The 23,442-nt window shown below is 41.6% G+C and overlaps 1 protein-coding gene across 2 annotated transcripts in view; it reads right to left on the bottom strand.

Annotated features, from left to right (window-relative positions):
* The window catches only part of WWTR1 (WW domain containing transcription regulator 1), a 146,359-nt gene that overhangs the window by 29,243 nt on the left and 93,674 nt on the right, over nucleotides 1–23,442 (bottom strand). For both annotated transcript variants that reach the window (XM_055569388.1, XM_055569389.1), the window contains exon 4: nucleotides 823–1,025. In XM_055569388.1, the coding sequence (XP_055425363.1) occupies nucleotides 823–1,025 (203 nt within the window). The remainder of the gene's footprint in view (nucleotides 1–822; nucleotides 1,026–23,442) is intronic.

The raw sequence follows: 23,442 nt of genomic DNA, 5'->3' as shown, positions 1-23,442 counted from the left end.
ACAGAGGATGAGACGGCTGGATGGCATCACCGACTCGATGGACATGAGTTTGAGTAAACTCCAGGGGTTGGTGATGGACAGGGAGGCCTGGCATGCTGCAGTTCATGGGGTCACAAAGAGTCGGACACGACTGAGCGACTGAACTGAACTGAACTGAAGTGACTTCAGACTACACTATGTATAGAAGAACAGTCCAGCTGAGCCCTGCCTCAACTCCTGTCCACAAAATTGTAAAAAGGCTATATGGTGGGAAGGGGGGAGGATGGGAAGAAGGGATGGTTAGGGAGTTTGGGATGGACATGTACACCCTGCTATATTTAATATAGGTAACCAACAAAGACCTACTGTATAGCGCAGGGAACTATTCTCAATGTTATGTGGCAGCCCGGATAAGGGGGAGTTTAGGGGTGAATAGATATATGTGTTACGTATGGCTGAGTCTCTTTGCTGTCCATCTGAAACTATCACAACATTGTTGATCAGCTATATGCCAATATACAATAAAAAGTTTTAAAAATTGAATAAATAAAATGGTTATTCTTTTAAGCCACCAAGTTTTGTGATAAAAAGTAATTGGTACATACTCTTTCTCTCCTTCTAGTGATGAGTAGTGAAAGCCAAAGATAGCCATGCTAATACAGCTACTCTATGTGCTCACAGATTTGGCTCTCAAGATAGTGCAAGTAGAGAATGGAAGTTTGGAGCAGGGTTTTTGGCCTTTAATGCTTCTGGAGAAAGATTTATTTTACTCTGAGGGCAAGTGGCTACCTACCTAGTAGCCTTGGCCACGAAGCCTCCACCAGGCACCACTGAAGGCCATACCTGCCTCATGAGCTCCTCCTGGCGCATCCTAATCCTCTCTCTCTCCATCTGGATCCTCTGAAGCCGAAGCTTCTGCTGCTGCTGCTGTTGGGTGGTCAGCGCGTTGGGCATACTCATGAGCCCCGCTGATGGGTTCTGAGGGGGATGGTTCTGCTGGCTCAGGGAACTGGGCGCCATCTGCTGCTGGTGTTGGTGGTTCATCACTACAGGAGAGAAGAACAGGGGGATGAGTGACCAGGACCTCAGCACCTTAGCAAAAAGAGACCATCAGAACGCTGTGGCCTTCAGATTCCTGAGATTCCTTCCAAAGTACTTTGCTGCTTATCATTACTGTTTAAGTAATCATTACCTTAATTCAATTCACAGAGACTCAGATACTGGCCCCTCTCCTGACCCACCTAGTCTTAGCTCTTGTGCCCTGTTAAAAGTCTGATTTCACACCTTGCCTGTGTCTAGGGTACATTTCAATCCTTAAATAGAACATAGTGGTCATAAGCAAATTCCACAAAGGTTACCACAACATGAAAGCTAATTTCACCAGGACATCTGGGTGTGTGTGCCTGTCCTCAGACAACCTGCATGTTTATGGCAGAGCTAAGGAGGGCATGTGATCATTGATAGTGGTGGGTGTAAAATAATATTTAGGACAGGTGAGCGAATTGACAGGTAAAACACAGCACCTAGATCAGGGGTCTACACAAAAGCAGGACCCCATTCATGATTTGTTAAAAGAGGATGCCCCAAAGACATAATTAGTGAGAAATTATTAGTGAATGATTAGAGAGCATTTAGTGAGAATTATTAGTGAGAGAGAAATTATATAAAAGATGCTAACCATGTTTATGACTGGATAAAGGCATAGAAGTGTTTTCAACTTTTTAAGGATTTTCTATTTGTCTCTATTTACCAATATTAAAATTTTAGCATACAATACTTCACATTACAAAACACTTTTAAACAGTTTAATAAATTATATAATCGGTGTCCCCTCCCCCCAAAAAATGCATCTTAAAAAGTGCTAGTTTTTCTCAAGACAGTTTACCTATTAAATTTGCTTAACTTCTACTGGGTAATATCCTGTAATAAAGAAAACTATGTTTTCCAGTCTATTTGCTCCTAAGCCAGGGCCAAAGGCAACAATGTGTAATTTTATATACTTACTTCATTTCTGAGAAAAAAAAACAAAAAATGTAATTTGTGCTATATTTGATATCATTACCTTTAAAGATAAAATTATTGGCATATTTTACTTAAAGTTCGGAGTGAAATATTTCAGATCTTCAGTTTGATATAGATATTACATGGACACATATTATAACCAAATTTTCTTAGGTGAATTTTAAAGTAGCCTAATCAATTATGTATTAAATGAATGTGTAGAAAACACAAACACACACACACATAGACAGTGAAAAAAAGGTACCAGGGAACCCTCCTACACTGTTGGTGGTAATATAAATTGGTACAACCACTATGCAGAACAGTACTGAAGTTCTTTAAAAACTAAAAATAGAACTACCATATCATCCAACAATCCCACTCCTGGGCATGTATCTGGAGAAAACCATAACTTGAAAAGATACATGCACCCCACTGTTCACTGCAGCGCTATTTATAATAGCCAGGACATGGAAGCAACCTGAATGGCCATCAACAGAGGAATGGATAAACCAGGTGTGGTACATATATACAACGGAAAGCACTCAGCCATGAAAAAGAACAAAATCTATTTACAAAACAAAAACAGATTCACAGACCTAGAAAACCAACTTACGGTTACCAAAGAGAAAACACAATCGGGGAGGGATAAATTAGGAATTTGGGATTAACATACACACATTATATAAAATAGACAATCAACAAGGGCCTCCTGTGTAGCACAGGGAATTCTACTCAGTACTCCATAATGACCTACATGGGAAAAGAATCTAAAAAAGAAAGAATACATGTATATGTATAACTAAATCACTATGCTGTACACTGAAACTAATACAACATTGTAAATCAACTACACTTTAATAAAATTTTTAAAAAGAAAGGAAGAGAAAACAAACCAAAACTTAAGATTTTCTGTAGAACTGGCTTCCTTAAGGAAGAATTTGTTCCTTGACAGGAAGTTCCTCTGGATAGGAGTAGAAGTGGGATAAAAATCTCTTTTTTGAAATTTACCTCTAACTCACTCAAATCTTTATTGCATTCCCACTATGTGCTGGATGCTGGGTTTGTAGCTGGATAAACAGCTCTTGCCCTCACAGGAACTAACAGGCTATTGCAAGGAACGTGTGGAGAAATGAGACGGGGTTTTATGCTTGTCTGTGAAAATTAAAGTGAAAGTTCCTCAGCTGTGTCCAACTCTTAGCGACCCCAGGGACTGTAGCCAGCCAGGCCCCTCTGTCCATGGAATTCTCCAGGCCAAAATACTGGAGTCGGTAGCCGTTCCCTTCTCCAGGGGATCTTCCCAACCCAGGGATCGAACTCAGGTCTCCTGCATTGCAGGTAGATTTTTAAGCATCTGAGCCACCAGGGAAGCTTGTCTGTATTGCACTAGAATGTTAGGCTTTGTAAAGATTCCTGGAGAACATCTAGTTCAGCTTTTTATTTTGTGAAAGCCAGGGAGGCGAGGGGTGTGCTCTGCTTAGAAACAGGTACAACTGGAGCCAAAGTTGAACTCCTGACACCCTGTCCACCTGCCCTTTCAACTGTCCTTCGCCGTCCTCTGTCACACCTGAGACCAAAGTCCAGGAACAATCACTGAAACTGGGGCAACCCCTCTACACACAATTTGCCTTCAATGGACCACAATGAAAGGCCACTTAAACAGCAGGCCCTCAAAACAGGCTCCTGGGCCCAAAGGTTGCTCAGGTTACAAGTAGGCAGGGCTGAAGGAGGATTTGGACAGGCTGACAACTGCTCAGTCACAGAGAAGTCGCTCAAAACAAGGTAAGATACTGGAGTATTCTGCAAAAATAGTTTGGGTTTCACTTCCTGAATCAACTCCACCGCCAATAACTCTCACCTCCTGGCACAGAAGGAAACTCGGTAAATGATGGGATGAATGAATGAAACCAGCTGGGCATTCCTTATGTTCTTAGTCCAAGAACAGAAAAAAAGCGTCGTTGTGACTGATGCCAAAATAACTGAAATAAGTAGTTCATTTCTACAGCGTGGAGCATAATTACAATCTCTATTTGAAGGCCTGGGTAGGAGGGTCAGGGATTGGGCACATACTGTGTAATGGGGAAAAATTCTCTTAAAATAAAGATTCAAGTAAGACGAAGTCCAGATACTCAGAAGGGTTTAATTCATAAGACCTCTTTCAGGCCAGAAGAAGGAAGCTTAGATAGAAAAATAGTGATTATCTCCAGGCACAGTTGTTTCTGAACCTTCTGCAAAAGTACGCTCCTATTTATCTGATGTAACTAGCACAGGAAAAAGAAGCCCAATTGTGTCTATAAGAGGAATGTGTAAATTGAATATTTCCAATATCACAAATCCCTAGGTTAGGAAAAAGAGGCTTGAAAATGTTAAATTTTTGTTAGTAGTTCAGAGGTTTTTTTTTTTTTTGGTCACTCCATGTGGCATGCAGGATCTTAGTTCCCTGACTAGGGATTGAACCCTTGCTCCCTGCAGTGGAAGTGTAGAGTCTTACCCACTGGACTGCCAGAGAAGTCCCCGGAGGTTAATTTTTATAACTCAGATACCTTGAAAAGTATTAAAACTGACTCAGGTCTGGTACTTACTGACATGTCAAGTCAAATGGATCAGAACTATCTTCCATGACTTGGGAAGCCAGCCCTGCCGTTGTGCTCACACCCAGGACTGTTACTCCACTCCACACATCATTCAGACACTGGGAGTCAGGTTTTACTGATGTCTGCATCCTTATCTGGGGGGAGTTTAAGACTGGGTGGAGATCGCTTCTAAAAAACCACACCTTTGCTAGCCTTTAAAACACCAGCCCTTACAGGGACCATCCACAGGCAGGCACGGTGGACATGCTGCTTTCTTCCATTTAATTTAGATTTGACCATTTAGACTAAACATCTCCAGTTATTAACTGTAAAGACTGGAAGAGAATAGAACTTAGCCAATGGCTTTGTCTTCAAAATAAATCACACCCACCAACAGAGAAGTCTGTATGAGAAAATTCATCTTCATACTGTCCATAACAGCAAAAGATTGAAAACAGTGTCCACCAATAAGAGATCATGATTCATTCAGAGGAAGGCTATGTAATTATTCCAAAGAATAAACTCTGTAGTTACTTCTATGAAACAATCTCTAAGAAGCAACTTTCAGAAGGGGGAAAAAAAAATCCAAGGAACAGGATGTATGTAAGAGCATAGTAGTTGTAATTAGAAAAATAGGGGTGGGGTGGGGTGCATATTATGCATAAAACAGTAAATTTCTCAAGAAAAATACACAATAATAGGTGCCTCTGGAGAGGAAACTGGGTGTCAGGGGTGGGAAGAGATCTTCGTTTTCCTCTTCTGTACTGTTTGAAGTTTTTCTGTGTGTATTACTTATGTAAAATATACAAATGCAAAAATAAAAAACAGAAATCAAAAGCATGGTCATGGAGGCATCAAATATGCAAAATATTTTCTTGGTGGAATGAAAGGAGGTAAACCCTAAATTATTTGAAAAACAACAAATAAGGCTTAAAATATAGTCAAGATCCTCAAAACTAAGAGCCTGCCTGGTGCAACTTTTCCACGTAGAGGTGAGGAAGCAATACCCAGAGAAACAGTGAACTGGAGGAAGGCCATAAAATAGTCACGGCCTAGGAGCCAGGTGTCCTGACTCACTCCACTTGCCCAAGATCTCCCCTGTTGCTCTGCTCCCTGCAGTTGTTTCATTTCAGAGGGTTACTCACTGAACCTTTCATTAGGTTGAATCTTGTGAACTTTACCGATGGTTGAGGTTCTTTAAAACCACTGCTTTCGTAGCTACTCAGAGACAAAGCGGGGCAGAAGAGTTTCAAGACAGAGATAAACAGAGAGGAAGTCCTCGGGAGAATACAGGGAGGAAAACATCTAGATTTGCAACAAACGAAATACTTCTTGGGATAATATCCCATAACATTTTAGGGAGAGAATAGTTCAGTTTAAGAAAAGAAAAAAAAAAAACGTACAGTATCTCAAATGCAGTATCTGAGGCCAAACCAGTTAAGGATAGACTACCATTAAATGCCTTACAAATGCTAAAGACCTAGTCAGTTCTAGACTTTTGCCTGCCCCCACAGAAAGGAATAACCCAAACAGAAGCGTTCTCCACTGAAGCAGGAATGCATCAAAACTAAAGCAGAGACTTCTCTTTTTTCCCTTCCAAGAGAGTCAGAATTTAAATTCAAATCCACATTTATCTTTTTCACTGTTTTCATCTCCTTCCCCCCCCCCTCTTTTTTTTTCCTTCTTCAAAAATTGACTTTCTCTTGAGTGTTTGGCCATCAAACATAACCAAGCTCTACAGACATGTAACCAGACATATTTCACTGCTATTATTCAATATAAAAGAAAACACCAAGAAAAACAAACTCCACAGCATTTGAGACGAACACTCTTCTGAGTCAATGACTGTGAAGTAAATGCTCAACATGGGAATGGGGTGTGCAGAGGTGCATGGGGTGTATGACCCTCTGGCTAATGCCCACTGGGACACTGATGCACCCTCTAACTCGCTCCAGCAAACATACCACTCGGTCATGTCTACAAAGGCCCCCAAGATTCAAGGCCAGGAAGGTCCCTGGACTCCATTTTAAGCCAGCATGTCATCTGCTGTATAAGAAGCAGACCAGAAAAAGGTTAAGGCTTCTCTCCTGAACTTTTTGCCTTTTGCAGCACCAGGAACTGAGAGCGACAGCTCATAGACAGAGTATTTTGGCAGCTTCCCCAAGCCAGGAGCTGCAGACTAGGAGGGAGGCCAGGGAATCAGACTGCCCAGCGAGCCTCCTGGAATGTTTGACAAACGTCTCTCTGGCCTCGGAGAAGTTCAGTGGCTTGGTTTTCGGTGTCCTGGGCTTGCTTCCCCCCACCCCTCTTTTTTTTAAATAGGCTATGGTTATATACACACACACACACAAACAATGCCAAGTGAAGAAAACAAAACCATAAGGTTGGGCTCAACTACAAAACCCATCACAGGCCTGCATCAGGCTGGCTCCAAGCAGATTATGGAAAGGACAACCAGCGTGCCAATGGCTAGACGCCACACCTAAGCCCTAGAAAGACACAGCAACGACGTTATTCCCTTTCAATCCTCCTCCGTGATGCACACGTGAGTCTAGGGAGGGCAAAGAGGAATACTTGTTGTTAGTTAGGCATTTCTCCTCTTCTCCTCGGCCTCCTTTCTCCTCTTGACAACAGCTCCTCAGCTGTGGTGTCTCTATGCATAGCTCTTTGAGTTGAACTTTAAAAACCTGTGGTTTTGGACTTCCCAGGTGATCTAGTGGCTAAGACTTTGTGCTCCCAATGCAGGGGGCCTAGGTTCAATCCCTAGTCAGGGAACTAGATCCTACAGGCTGCAAATAAAGATCCTGTATGCTGCAACTAAGACCCGGTGCAGCCAAATTAATTAATGAATTTTGAAAAATACACGGTTTTGTTAACATGTCAGAGGCACAATTCCATGTAATTGAGGGGGGAGACCTGCCCAACACTGCATGATTCTTCCTCTCCCAGTACCTATTATCAAGCTTCTGTATTTCTCTTCTGTCAAGAATGGACAGAGTTTCATATGTTGCTATGATTCATTATTATAGTAAACATATAATGTCCATGAGTCTACACTCATATAAACAAATAATTGAATAAATAAATAAATGCCAGGAAAAGAGGCAAATTTGTAGAGACAAATTTAAGATAATTTAATGTAGATACACTGTCCTCAATGAAGGGGAGAAAACCCCCACTCCTGATGTATAGATTGTATGTAGTAACCTCCTCCCAATGAGCAGTTATCCAATGGTAGTGAGGGATAGCAACTTTACAGGGGAGGGATTTTGTACACTGGGCAGGTGATCGAGATCAACATCAACAGTGACAAGCCATGGTGATGACATGACCCTTGATAAGATGTGATGAGAATGGTACTTTATTTCTGTGGTCTTCCTCCCCAAGACCCATCATCCCAACCTGATCGGAGAAAAACATCAGACACATTCCTGTAGAGGGAAATCCTACAAAATTCCTAAGGTGTACTCAGAATTATCAAGGTCATCAAAAACAAGGAAAGTCTAAGAAACTTTCATAGCCAAGAACAACTTAAGGAGACATAACAAGTAAAGATAAGGTGGTATACAGCTGGGGACATTAAGAAAAAAACTAAGACAATCTGAATAAAGTATGGAAGTTAGTTAATAATAATGTATCCATATTGGTTCATTAATGATAACATCTGTTTTTATTGTATGTTAATATCATACAATGTAAGATATTACTAATACAGGAATTCGGGTGAGAGGCATACAGAACTCTATCTTATCATGATTTTTTCTGAAAATCTAAAACAGATATAAGAAAAACATGTGTGTGTCTGTGTATGTATATGTGTGTGTATAGTAATCACATCTTCAATAAATACCAGGAACCGTGTTTGGCACTGTCTCTTTAATACTCAATATCAAATAGTCTCCATATCATATATAAAAAATGAATAGATATTATAGGGTATATTAAAAATGGATAAATATTCAAAAGAAAACATGGTCTGGTGATCCAGTGGTTAAGACTCTGTGCTTCCAGGGTAGGGGGCCTCAGGTTCGATCTCTGGTCGGGGAACTAAGATCCACATGCCACATTGCATGGCCAAATTAAAAGAATGAAAGGAAGGCAGGAAGAAAAAATTAAGAAAGGAACAAAGGAAGAAAAAAAGAAAGAAAGAAAATATGGTCTAAGTGTGTCCCATGGGAGCAAATAGATATTAAGTTAAAGTTTAAAAAATTATAACAGCTGCTTCCCATGTTTCATGGTCAATTAAGATTGGGAAATAGTGGGCTAAACAAAGTTAAAAGAATTTATTTTATTGCAGAATTTCTCAAAGACCTTAACTTACAAACAGACAATGAGACTTTCCAAGAGGGAGATATAAAATGCAGCACTTCTCAACCCTGTTCCCCTGAGGAGGGATACTGGAAAGTGCTGGTCCCATGCATCTTAGCAGATGTCTTGGCAGTACTGAATTGAGAATTGAATTGAAAATGAATGAATATTTATTAAGCTCCTACTATGTGCTGAGCTTCTCAAAGTCAACTGAGCAGCTGTGTGGGGTGTGGAGTCAGAGAAAGGGACATGCAGCCTATACATGTTGAACAAAGTGGTTCCCTGTACCTAGAATTACCCACTGCTGTTCAAGATACAAAGTAACCAAAAAAAAAAAAAAAAGCACAGGGAAAGCCAGGGTTATAAGAGACTGTCAGAATAGCTGCTGATATTCTCAATCATCAAATATTGATTTAATAGGAAGATTCCTAAGATGGTTTAACTTGTGTATCAATTTTCACAGGTGCTAAGCAGAATCCAGCTAAATGAACTTCTGTGCCATATATTCAAAATAACCTATCTTTTATTTTAGTTTGGGGGTTTCTTTTTTTTAACCAGCTTCTATGATAAAACATGGAGAAGGCAATGGCAACCCACTCCAGTGTTTTTGCCTGGAGAATCCCAGGGACGGGGGAGCCTGTGGGCTGCTGTCTCTGGGGTTGCACAGAGTCGGACCGACTGAAGTGACTTAGCAGCATGATAAAACAACATTAAGAGCTCTAAAGCACCCTTCTGAAAGCACCCCTTTGAAGCGCTGACTTATTATTATGAAAATCTGGTTACAGTTTCCTCAAAGTAGGTGAATATGCAACATTTGAATGTATTCGTTGGGTATGATCTGGAATGTGGGAAAAATTCTTCCTCCCAGATGGAACAGGTGTTAAACTCAGTTTGATGTTTGGACTATGTTTATATGAATCACATCGGAAACACATTCCAGAAACCTAAACACCAAGAGGGCAACACGAGCTCTTCTGCATTGTGGGCTGTTACGATTCCATTCTCTGTCCCCATCCTACAAATGATGATATAGGTCTGTCAGAGAGAAGTGACCAATTGTCCTGGTTCTACTAAGGGGTTTCCTGGGACGTGGGACTTTCAGGGCTAAATCTGGAAGAGTCCCGAGCAGATGCTGTGGTTGGTCACCCTACACCTGTGATTGCCCACATTCCCAGTGCTAACTCACGGCAGTAGGACCCAAGTTTCCTGTTTCCATTCTAACATGTTTCCTTACAAAGAGAACCAGCACTCATAGGAGAGAACCATTTGATATTCAGAATGACAGTAAGGCTGTCCATCAAATCAGCTCTCAACGTGTCCTCCATCAGTTGCGACGAGCTGTCTCTCCTTTTGCACCCATACAACTTGGTAATCGGTGCCTCTCAAGTGGCACCAGCAGTCAAGAATCCACCTGCCAATGCAGGAGATGCAAGAGATGTGGGTTCGACCCCTGGATTGGGAAGATCCCTGGAGGAGGAAATGGCAACCCAATCCAATATTCTTGCCTGGAGAATCCCGTGGACAGAGGAGCCTGGTGGGCAACAGTCCATGGGGTCGCAAAGAGTTGGACAAGGCAGCACACACGCACACGTGATGGCTTGGTAGAGGGACTATTACTCCAGCACTTACTCTGCAACTTTTTGAAGAAATTAAGCACTATTATGACGTTGCATTGTATTGCTCATACGTATGAGCCTTCAAGTCAGGAAATCTTTCTCGCTGGATTCTAGGTTGAGCCACACACAGTGAACAGAAGCACTTTTAAGAAACACTGAACTGTTCTCTTCCTGTGATTTGAACTCTCACCTTCCTGAGGGCTGGATTCATGCTCTTTATAAACAAAACCTAACAGCCACATCTCCCCCTGTCCTTTAGAATCAACTCCACTGGTATGAATATTCCTTATAAACACAGAACAAAATTTATTTCAAATCTGACTTGTTGATGCACACAGTAGGCACCAAATACATTCTCCCTGAGAATGTTTATGGATTTATGGGTCAGAAATGGGTAGTTAAATATCAGTTCATTTTTAAGATGATCAGCAGAGGCTTTTTTTTTTTTTTTAATTTAAAAGAAAAGTCAGAGCAAACGGGAAACCCATCCCTACTACACACACAGACACAATTCTTTCTGTTTCGGATGCATTTTAATTATTACATCCCATAATCTTTGAAAGATTGAGGGCAGGAGGAGAAGGAGACGACAGAGGATGAGATGCTTGGATGGCATCACCGACTCAATGGACATGGGTTTGGGTGGACTCCGGGAGTTGGTAATGGACAGGGAGGCCTGGCGTGCCGTGGTTCATGGGGTTGCAAAGAGTCAGACACGACTGAGCGACTGAAGTGAACTGATACTCTTATAAGTGGATATTTAATGAATAATAGATTTTTGTTATGGCTTTCTCTTTACTCCCGGAGCATAATTCCCTATTGAGGACCCAATGCATTTTGTTATTGTTTTACCATTAGTGTTTTACAAATCCCACCATCCTCATCATAGCTGTGGCCATGTATTTACCCTACTTTGAAGCATCACCATAGAAGTTCAGGCTGGAAGGAGCTTAGTTTGACCAAGTTCCTCAATCTTTTTTTTAGCAGCAGGATCTTTCCCCAGAGCCTGATATGTGGCATGAAGCAGAGACACCCCACATGTTCAGGGGTTCATTCACAGCATGCCTGCAGCCTGTGCCAGTGTAAGTGAATGCTTAAAAGGCACTCCTTTTGATTCTCTTCTCTAAATTGTCTCAGTCTGGCTTTCACTCTGCTTTCCCTACAGGCGTTTCCCAACTCTTGAGTCAAAATATTAAACAAAGTTTTAAAATATGTTGGACAGACATGGCTCTTGGAGACTGGATACTAACTAAGCTTAGCTTCTGCTTGCATGCCCCAAAACCCTGGCATGGGGCCTTGGGACACAATTTAAAACCAACGATTTAAGCCAATTCACTCATTTGAGAGATGAAGAAACTTGGAAGGTTAATTGACTCAGCACAAATCACAAGCATAGACTGTGACAAACCTAGGAAGCTCAGGGAATGTGCTGGAATGCATGGCTGGCGTCAGCTGCACTGGCCACCAATCACTGCCCTGTCCTGCAGTCAAAAACTATTTACTGAGTTAAATTTGGTGACAAGGATTAAGAGGAGTTTCCTTTGCCCTATTTCACAAAAAGGTCCAAAGCAGACTAATTTAATTAACTTATTTACTTGTAAAATGATGCAATCAACATAGCTACATGTTAGGGTGACACCCTATTTGTGGGATCTGCTTTTACAGAAAATGGTATAGGGCTTTCTTCTTCCATCCTTAAAAAAAAAAAAAAAAAAAAAAAGACCAAATCAGGTATCTTTGAAGCATTACATTTCATAATACAGGAAGGGTTCAACCAGAAGACGTGGCACCATCAAGCAATACTAGCCCTTCTGGCCACAGAGGCTCCAGGGAAATGATGATATGCAACAGAGAGAAGCCAAAACATACAGGTGTAAATCGTATCTGACATATGCATGGACCTAGCCACACCAAGCTTCAAAAATATTTCCGCATTGAGAGTGTCTGGGTACAGCTGCGGGTCTTTTTCTCTCTGTTTATGGGCCATACAGGGTTTAACTCATGTGAACTGGCCAATGTCAGGTGTCCTGCAGCCCAGTCTGATGGAAAACACATGTCTACGGAGGTAGAAAGACAAACCCAGTCTCAATCCAGCCTGGACTCAGTCACGATTCAATGAAGGGGGGTAAAAAGGCTGCAGACGCGTCTCTCGCCCTTCTTGCGTCTCTCTCAGCTCCTGCCAACAATGAGTCGCTTGTTTCTCTTATTTCCCAGAAACAGTATTAGCTGTCCAACAAGGTCAGCAAAAAAAAAAAAGCAGCTTTTCACTTCAGGGTGCATTCGGTTCCAAAAATCTGTAAAGTATTAAACCAAGAAGTTGCACTATCCCAACTTCACACTGAGCTCTTTATTCCAATTCTGGGTGAGAATAACTCTAAGGAAATTTCTCAGCCGGCTCAGTTGATAAGACACAAAATTCTGGGATCCATGTACGTTCAGACACACTTTCTCGACTTCAAACCTTAACAGCACTTCCAGGTGCCCCCAGAATCAGACAGGTGGATCTTAGATTCTCCAGATGCCCCCGGCTCATCTGGTTTTAGACTCGTAACCCAACCTACATTTACTTCACAGGAATCCCTGAATTTTAGCAGCAGCCAACAATTTTCCTACCCGCCATCCTGTGTGCCCATCCAAACAGTAATCAAGTCAACAAACCAGAGTGCAAACATCCAGGCAACTCTGTTCTCCTAGGTGTAAAGATGGAAAAGCCTATAACATGGCTTTTTATGTTTTCCTAGCAAATGCATCAGGGCTTCCCTGGGGGGTCAGATGGTAAAGAATCTGCCTACAATGCAGGAGACCAGGGTTTGATACCTGGGTCGGGAAGATCCCCTCAAGAAGGGCATGGCAACCCACTTCAGTATGCTTGCCTGGAGAATCCAATGGACAGAGGAGCCTAGTGGGTCCTCTGGTCACAATCCCCAGGATCAGAAAGAGCTGGACACGACTGAGCGACTAAGCACAGCCCAGCATAGCAAATGCATCATCTACAATAAACTCTCTCCTATCTAATGAAAATAAATGCATGAACAGTGAATATATATTTTACAATGAAATAATAATTTTTTAAATAGACATTGTAAAATGTATATTTTACTGGCATGTAAAAGATTTCAACATCAGTTTTCATCGTTGTAAGAGATCTAGAACAAGCTATGAAAAAAAATCACATCTTTCTGGCATTCATTTCTTCTGTGTCCTTCAGCTATAAATAAATCATATTTCTTCCACCTAAAGCAGCACCAGAAAGGTCTACTTGATTCCATGTGATTTCTGGGCTATCGAAAGATTTATCAAAAGTGGCCAAGCAGAAAGCACATGGGCTATCGAAAGATTTATCAAAAGTGGCCAAGCAGAAAGCACATTTGTGAAGGCAGTGAATTTAGGCACATAATGACTAACTCGGAAAAAAAAAGAGGAAACTGGGTGCTTCACCGTACTTCTTCACAAAGTTATCTTTGTGTCTTTGAATTTTATTCCATGGCCTGGCAACAGCAGCAAAACCAAAACTTTTCTTGTTTTATTATCTTCAGACAATAGGTACACTTTTATCCCAGCAGGAAATGGAAACTCTGATCCATGCATTTATTTTCATTAGTCAGGAGAGAGTTTATTGTAGCTTTTTATTGGTTAGCTTTCCTGAATGATTTTAAAACTACTCCAGGTGCAGAGTGTGGCAACCCAAACTCAGTAACAGAAAATGAATCCACAGCTGTGTTCCACTAGAGGTAGGAAGAAGTTGCCAGCGTGGGCCAATAGTCCTTAATCTGTTTTCTTTTTACTGTGTGCCATACTAGTAAACATCTTTATTATTGAAAGAGCTCATACAACGGACACTCCAAGAGATAAGTCAAAGGATTTGAACAGTGTATAGACGAGAACATGTATTTACTAATTAAATGTGGAAAAATTACCAGCTTCACAAGAAATTGTAGAAATGCAAATTACACAGTCATTCTTTAGCAATCAAATTAACAGAAACAACACAGTAATGAGGGGTATTTTGCATCACGCCATGAATACGCAAGAAAAAAAAAACAAACAAGAATTCAACCGGGGTAGCAGGATTAAGAAATCTGGTAAAATTATGTGTCAAATTTGGAGACTTTGTGCTTATATGCATTTTAAAGACTGTACCCATAGATCTAGGATCTCTAGTGACCCAAAAAAGGTTAATTACCTTTGCAATGAAAATGTATCAAAATACTAATAGTGGTCCTTGAATGGTAGGCCTATGGATGATTTTTTTCTTTCCAGTGGTCCACGGTTCACTTAAACATTCACTCACCAAATACCTGCTGAGCCCCAAGCAAGTGCAAGGCCCTGTTTCTAGGTGCTAGAGACAGTGGAGAGCAAGACCGAAAGGTTCTGCCCTTCAGATTATAGTCTAGTGGGGAGACAGACCAGAGCAAATACAAAGTATAACTCTAGTGATAAGGGCTTTGAATAAGCAAATGCAGAACTATTGGAGAGAAGCATTCCTTCTGTGTCTGAGGAGGTAATTTGTAAAAACATTGGATGGGGGACTTCCCAGGTGGTCCAGTGGCTAAGACTCCACACTCCCCATGCAGGTGCAGGAGGCTCCCAATATAGGAGTCAACACGGTTTGATCCCTCGTCAGGGAACTAGATCTCTTACAATGGAACACAAGCTCTTTTGACGACAGAAAAGGCCCAGTGGAGGCAGAGCAAGGTGCCCTCACATAGTAGGCACTTGAAAAACAATACTCCTGGAACCCCCAGAATCTTCACAAGCCCAACTGAGGGCATACATAAAATATGCTGATTTTTAAAAACCAGACATTTAAAGCTCTTTTTTTGACTTAGTAGGCCAATTCACCACCCTCTTAATGTTATAACAAATGTTTATACAGATTGAAGATGATTTGCTTAAAAACTGGTAACTAAGGAGTACATGAGCAAAACTGGGTGGCCAACATGGCTGAAGGGCCCAGGGCTGGGGGCTGGGACCGGGGCCTGAGGGGCATCATGACTGGTGAGCACCGCTGTAGCGGCTAAGTTGTGTCCGACCCTTCTGCTACCCCATGGACTGGAGCCTGCAGTCCATGGGATTTCTCAGGCAAGAATACTGGAGTGGAGGACTGCCATTCCCTTTCCCAGGGGATCTTCCCAACCCAGGGACTGAATCCACATTTCCTGCGTTGCAGGCAGATTCTTTACCACTGAGCCATGAGGGAAGCCCGGTGAGCACTGCAGTTAGTCTCTCTATTCCAAAGTGATAGAAATCTCCGTCAGGTTTACTGCTCAAGCTCCATGAGAAACTGCCAGAGTATTTCATACGCTATCGTAAAATTTAAAATTCTGAAGAAATCCAGAGATGGAGAAGTTCTGGGAGTATATTGCTCAAGATCTGTGTCTCTGGGTTGTTCTCCCAGCCCAGTGAGGTGATTCAGAGTCACTTTGGGGCAAGAAAGGAGTAAGCTCTGAGGCGATGAGGAGAGGTAGAAATCAAAGCAGCTGTGCTTTTTAAACATGTTCAGAAGAAGATTCTGATTCCAAGCAAAACAAAACAAAAACCTACACCTCTAAATTTCATTTGGGAAGGTGTGTGAAGGGGGTTCTATTCTTAAAAAAGAAATGAGGGACTTCCCAGGTGGTCCAGTGGTTAGGAATCTGTCTGCCAATGCAGGAGACAGGTTAGATCCCTGGTCCAGGAAGATTCCACATGCCTTGGGGCAAATAAGTCCATGTTCGGCCAACTAGTGAGCTCACGTGCCCTAGAGCCTGTGCTCCACAACCAGAGAAGCCAGAACAATGCACCGCAACTAGATAATAACTCCTGCTTGCTATAGCTAGAGAAAGCCCATGCACAGCAACAAAGACCCAACACAGACCAAAATAATAAAATTTTTTAACAAAATAGAAAAATGAACTGAAACACCCAAAAGAAAAATGCCTCAACTCTGAATTTTCTCAGTAGCATCCCTGAGTCCAGCTGGGTACCGTGGGTAGCCTTGTGGTCTTGCAGCCATTCCCGGCTGGTGTTCTCAGATGATGCCACCATCCAGGGTCTAAGGAGGGCAGAGAAAACATCTCTCTAAAGCTCCTGGTGTTCACCGTGGGAAGACTTTTTGAGCACTGTCTGCTAGATCAGTCTAGGTCATTTATGGGGAATTCCTTCTTCAGCCTCTACACTTCAAAAACTGTTTCTCCTCCACACCAGGCAAGTCTTTCCCTCCTGATGTTCTGACTCCTGTATCTGAACATGCGGCCCTCTTAGCACAAGTCCCCAAGTCTCAGAGTTAAGTCTTCGGGCACCTCTAGAAACCACACAAGGCCTGCAGTATGCACTTTCTTCCCTGGCTTTATTATTTTCTCAGTCTTTTACCCCAACTTAAGTTTATTACCTGTATCCCTTTTTTTCTGGCCAGGCTATAGGGCTCGTGGGTTCTCAGTCCCCTGACCAAGGATCGAACCTGTGTCCCTGCAGTGGAAGCGTAGAGTCCTAACCACTGGACAGTAGGAATTCCCTATCTATCCTTTTGAATTAAGTGTTTTGGAAGAGGCAAGAGTAGAATCAATGGACAGAAGCATCACAGTTTCATTTTAAAACCCTATCTCTGTATATGGGCTTCCCAGGGGTCGCTAGTGGTAAAGAACCCTCCTGCCAATGCAGGAGACATAAGAGACGTGGGTTCGATCCCTAGGTTGGGAAGACCCCTGGAGAAGGTCGCAGCAACCCACTCCAGTATTCTTGGCTAGAGAAACCAATGGACAGAGGAGCCTGATGGGCTACATACAGTCCGTGGGGTCACAAAGAGTCAGACATGACTGAAGCAACTTAGCACACATGCACAAACATCTCTGTATATATAGCTACACTGATATATTGATAGCATTATTTATGAATTGAGTAGTGTTCTAAGAAGCTTAAGCGAGCATGTTAGATAATGGCATTTTCTCATCATCCTGAGGAAGGAAAAGTATTTACATGACCTGAGGACACATCTTACAGAAACCTGGGGGATCAAAAAGTTTTTCCTCATGTCGGAGAAGGCAATGGCACCCCACTCCAGTACTCTTGCCTGGCAAATCCCATGGATGGAGGAGCCTGGTGGGCTGCACAGTCCATGGGGTCACTAAGAGTCAAACGACTGAGTGACTTCACTTTCACTTTTCACTTTCATGCATTGGAGAAGGAAATGGCAACCTACTCTAGTGTTCTTGCCTGAGGAATCCCAGGGATGGGGGAGCCTGGTGGGCTGCCATCTATGGGGTCGCACAGAGTCGGACACGACTGAAGTGACTTCGCAGCAGCAGCACTGTCTTTACGGAACACACTTGTGAGTGAAGCCCGCTGACCCGAGCAAAGTCTGCCTTCCTCCCAGCATCACCCATTCTGGGACAGACTGACATGTGCCTCCTGACAGGATCCAGGAGAAAAACACCAACATCACCTTTGTGCTACTCCTGCCCAAAAGGTACAACCTAAATCTAAACCAGGAGGAAACACCATGCCAAGGTCCAGAAACACAAAAGCTGTAGGTAAAAAAATTCCAGGTAAAAACAAATTAAGGAGAGAAGATGATTAAATACAATGAATGACCTTCAATAGATCCTGGACCAGAAACCAAGTGGCCATAAAGGACATAACTGTGGCAAATGAAACTTCAAAAAGTGAAAGTTGTTCAGGCGTGTCCAATTCTTTGTGACCCCATGGCCTGTAGCCCGCCAGGCCCCTCTGTCCAGGAATTCTACAGGCCAGAATGCTGGAGTGGGTAGTCATTCTCTTCTCCAGGGGATCTTCCCCACCCAGGGATGGAACCCAGGTCTCCCACATTGCAGGCAAATTCTTTACCATCTGAGCCACCAAGGAAGCCCCACAAAAAAGCAAGTCATACAAATTTTTTGGTTTCCCCGTGTACAAAATGCTATGCTTATACTATACTGTAGTCTATTAAGTTTATTGTACACAGACACACACATCTATATACAATGGCATTATTTCTAAAAAAAATGTACATATCTTAATTAAAAGGTACTTTCTTGTTTAAAAATGTTAACCATCATTTGAGCCTTTAATGAGTCAATATTTTTGCTGCTGCTGCTGCTAAGTTGCTTCAGTCATGTCCGACTCTGTGTGACCCCATAGACGGCAGCCCACCAGGCTCCCCCGTCCCTGGGATTCTCCAGGCAAGAACACTGGAGTGGGTTGCCATTTCCTTCTCCAATGCATGAAAGTGAAAAGTGAAAGTGAAGTCGCTTAGTTGTGTCTGACTGTTTGCGACCCCATGGACTGCAGCCCACCAGGCTCCTCCACCCATGGGATTTTCCAGGCAGGAGTACTGGAGTGGGCTGTCACTGCTTTCTCCCAATCTTTTGGCATTGGTGATCAAAGTATACTGATCACAGATCACAATAACAAATACAATAATAATGAAAAAGTTTGAAGTATTGCAAGAATTACTAAAATGTGACACAGAGACACAGTAAACACTCTTGGGGAAATGACACTGATAGTTCTGTATGACGCAAGGTTGCCACAAACCTTCAATTTGTAAAAAATGCAGTATCTGTGAAACACAAAAAAGTGAAGTGCAGTTATACAAGGTCAGCCTGCATTGTCCTTTCAGAAAATGCAATCTAAAGTATTTAGGGGGGGAAAGGGCATGATGTCTCCACCTTAGGCCTGAGAAGTTAAGAAAAAATGTATATATAATACATCTTCATAAAGGGAAAGAGAGAGAAGTAAATGAGGCAATTATAAACAATTAACAGGATTCCCTGGTGGTCCAGTGGTTAAGAATCTGATTCGCCAGTGCAGGGGACATAGGCTCAGTCCCTGGTCTGGGAAGATTCCACACGCCTCGGGGCAACTAAGTCTGTGTGCTACAATTACTAAAGCCTGTGTGCCCAGTGCCCATGCTCCGCAAGAGACGCCACTACAATGAAAGGCCCGTGCACTGCAAGGAAGAGCAGCCCTCGATCTGCTGTAACTAGAGCCAAAAATAAATAAATAAAAAAATTTTTTTTTAAATGAACAATTAACAAAGGCAAATCTGGGCAAAAGGTATGTGTGAGTTCCTGGTACTATATTTGAAACTCCTCTGTAAATTTTAGATTATTTCAAAATAAAAGGTGACACATTACAACAACAAAGAAAAAACCTTTCCCTAAACACACCCTAAACTCCCTGGAGATGGAAAAATCTCAGTCTGGCAGAATCCAGACAAACTGTACTGTATACAGGCCATTGTGCTGTGATGTTATTTCTCCTGGAGGAAATGGCTACTGCCCGATGGCTTTGAGAACTGACCAGGGTTTGGACGGGGAGAACCCTAACAAAAACAGGTGCTACAAGACTCTGATACCTTACACTCACTGTTCCTCCTAGCCTCATAACCTCCACCCCGGATCCCAACTGTTATTTGTGGACAAAAATACATTGCCTGTCATTTCAATAAACAGAGTGTTGCTTGCCATCAAGCCATCCACCACTGCAGCCGACCCCAACAATGAGCCCTCATGAACACTCCAGATAGAGAAAAATAGGATACTGACCCTAGATAATTAAGTTGTAAATCAAAGAAATAATTTCAGTGAGTCTAGATTCTTGCACCTTCTCATACATAGAAAAGCACTAAAGTCATTAACTTGAGATTCTGTTTTTTTGTGTGATTAGCAGTAATTTTTTGATGTTTGACTACATATATATATATATATATTTGTTTTTTTCCCAGTAAAAACTCCTATATATCCTGACTCCTCCTCTTACCTTTTCTGAACAGTCCCTCACTGCTATCTGAGAGGCTGTTTCCTGGGCAACAGTCCTCAGGAAGGCCCCTGAACATAATTCTCAGCTTTTAGGCTGTACTTTTTTTCAGTTGACACATCACAAGGAAAAAAAAAAAAAAATTATGTGTGGTGACAGATGTTAATTAGGTTTATTGTCCTGATCATTGCATAACATATCTGCATATTGAATCACTGTGTTGTACACAAGAAACTAATATAATGTTTATGTCAATTACATCTCAATTTTTGTAAGAAAAGACAAAAATCTCATTTTTAAAAAATATAGAGCCTGGAAAGGACAAAGAGGTGTGCTACAGGTCTGGTCTTGCAGAAGAAAAAAGTTCTTATAATACAATTGTGGCTGGCAACAAGATACTGAACTAAAGAATCACAAGTTTTCTTGGGGAGAACTTGGGTTCCCAGAGTTAGCTGACTATAAAGCTTGAGGCCCTGGGGTGAAAGGCCCTCACTTCCCAGGGTCAGAGCAGAAGAAACTGCTCCAGGTTGGCCTTCTTGATTGAAGGAAAAAACTAGACAAGCTAAGAAGGGCAGAGTTGAGACTGGAGAAGGAACTGCCATTAGCAGCTGCCCTGAGCATTCATTTTGCTAGGATGGAATGAGCCAGTTCCACTTGGGAAGAAATAATAATTCCATTCTAATTAATTCAGGCATTATGGCAATTGATAAGAGTGGAAGTAGAACATTTTTCTTTCATTTAAAGTGTAAGTTTGAAGCAACTATATGAAAGCCCTGTGAGCCAGGACTACGTCATCCATATTAAATTCTTTTTTACTTTATTTTTTTCCATCTCTGCAAATATTTAACTCCTGGCAAAATTGAAAACTCACAACTCACTCTTCACTGATGTCTGAGAAATATAATACTGGAAAAGAAAAGGATGAAAATAATAGGAATGAGACACATGACATGTACTGGGAAGCAAACTTCCAATGAAACTTCCATTTATGATTTAGTCAAAAACATATGGATATGCAAGTTGAAAACCAGAGCAAGTGCGAAAGCAAGGGGCCTGGCTAAAAGTACACTTTTTTGTGGCAACTTTAAATCATTATTTCGTGAAAGAAAGTAGCACCCCAAACCAGTTATTCACAACAAACGGAGCAGGCCTGCAGTAAATTGTCTATTTAGGTAAACAATTACCTGTTTAGTTCGATAAAAGCAAACCACGTTTAAACTGTATTTTTTAAAAGGAATTCTCATACTTTCCTAACAAATTAACATTCCAAAGAAATTTGAAAAAACTGAGGAAATTAAAGGATGGCACAAAAATTTAAGTACAAGAATATTTACTGCATATAATATACTCTATATAAATAATAAAAAATAGAATCAACATTTATATCTCCAGTAAAATAACTGGTAAAATAAGTTATGATAGAATTACACAATGGCAACTATACAGCCATTAACATGATGGCTGTAATGGTGTAAAGGAAGAAATATGCCCCAAGTCCATTCATATACATATTTATACATATATGAGTTAAATGTGGTTTAGTCGCTAAGTCATGTCTGACTCTTTGCGACCCCATGGAGATTCTCATTAAACAATGAGAATCTAATCCATACCAATCAGAATTACAAAGACTAAAAAGTTTGATAATGAACATTATTGGCCAGAGTAGGAGGAAAGCAACACTTTAATACACCATTGCATACATGTCAAGTTGCTTCAGTCATGTCCGATTCTTTGCAACCCTATGGACCCTAGCCTGCCAGGCTCCTCTGTCCACAGGGATTGTCCAGGCAAGAATACTGGAGTGGGTTGCCGAGCTCTCCTCCAGGAGATTCTCCTGACTCAGGGATCAAACCCAAGTCTTTTATGTCTCCTGCATTGGCGGGGGTCGGGGGTTCTTTACCACTAGCGCCACCTGGGAAGCCCCATTAATGGTAGGAGTATAAATTCATGTCACCATTTTGGAGGAAAAGTGGAACAGCTATTAAAACTTGAAATGCACATAACTTTGGACCCAGGAATTTCACCTCTGCAAAACTGTCCTCCACATAAACAGCATATGGCACAAGGATTTGCATACAGGGATGCACACTGTGGCTTTGTCTACTAATAGCAAACAATTAGCAAAGAACTTAAATATTCAGCATAGAGGACTGGTTGAATAACTATGGTTTGTCTGTAGAGAAGAATATTATTTACTGATAAAAAAGAATAAATACATCTGTAAGTGCCAATTTAGAAAGCTCTCTAATATATGTTAAGTTTTTAAAAAGGCATATCCATCTAAGGACACATACATATATAGAGTATTTCTGAAATACAAATGGCCCTCTGTACCTGTGGTTTCTGCATCTAAGGATGCAACCAATTTGGGATAGAAATGGAACCTGCAGGGCTTCCCTGGTGGCTCAGGAGTAAGGAGTCCTCCTGCTAATAATGCAGAAGACACAAATTCAATCCCTAATCCGGGAAGACCCCACATGCCTCAGAGCAACTAAGCCCATGCGCCACAACTACTGAGCCTGTGCTCTAGAGCCCAAGAGCTGCAGGGACTGAAACCTGGACACCTAGAGCCCCGCTTGCCCCAGTGAGAGAAAAGCCCACGTAGCAACAAAGAACCAGCACAGCCAAAAATAAATAAATAAATAAGATTTATTTTTTAAAAATAAATTTTTAAAAAAGAAATGGAACCTGCAGATGCAGAACCGTGGATATGGAGGGTGGACTGCACTGCACCATTTCATATAAGGGATTTAAGCATCCTCAGATTTTAGCATCTGCAGGGGTCCTGGAACCAACCCCCAATGTACTGAGGAAACCGGTAGCAGTTGTTTCCCTGGGGAGGAGAGAAAGGCTGGGGGTCCTGGTGTGACAGAATCTTACTTCTCTGGAACTCTTTAAAACTACATGAATGTTGTGCCAGGTTTGTGTTACTTTTCCAATAAAAACAGCTAATCAAAAAATATACGTTGAAACAGATGCTCATGATACATTAAGTGAAAAAAGCAGCTACAAAAAAAGAATTAGAGGATTCTCCAACCTCTTTTGTTTACATTTATACTTGAAAAAGAGAAATATGAGACGTTAGTGTGATTTTGAATGATCATATTACAGTATTTTTATTTTCTCATTTTTTGCTGATCAGTACTGTCTATGATGACCAAGTAGTAATTATATAATACAGGAGAAAATAACATTCCTGAATCTTGCTGCCTCAAATATGTTTTAAG

The sequence above is a fragment of the Bubalus kerabau genome, chromosome 2, assembly GCF_029407905.1.
Source record: "Bubalus kerabau isolate K-KA32 ecotype Philippines breed swamp buffalo chromosome 2, PCC_UOA_SB_1v2, whole genome shotgun sequence".
NCBI classification, from domain to species: Eukaryota; Metazoa; Chordata; class Mammalia; order Artiodactyla; family Bovidae; genus Bubalus; species Bubalus kerabau.
The sequence above is the reverse complement of the archived record's forward strand: the minus strand, read 5'-3'. Positions and strand labels throughout refer to the sequence as shown.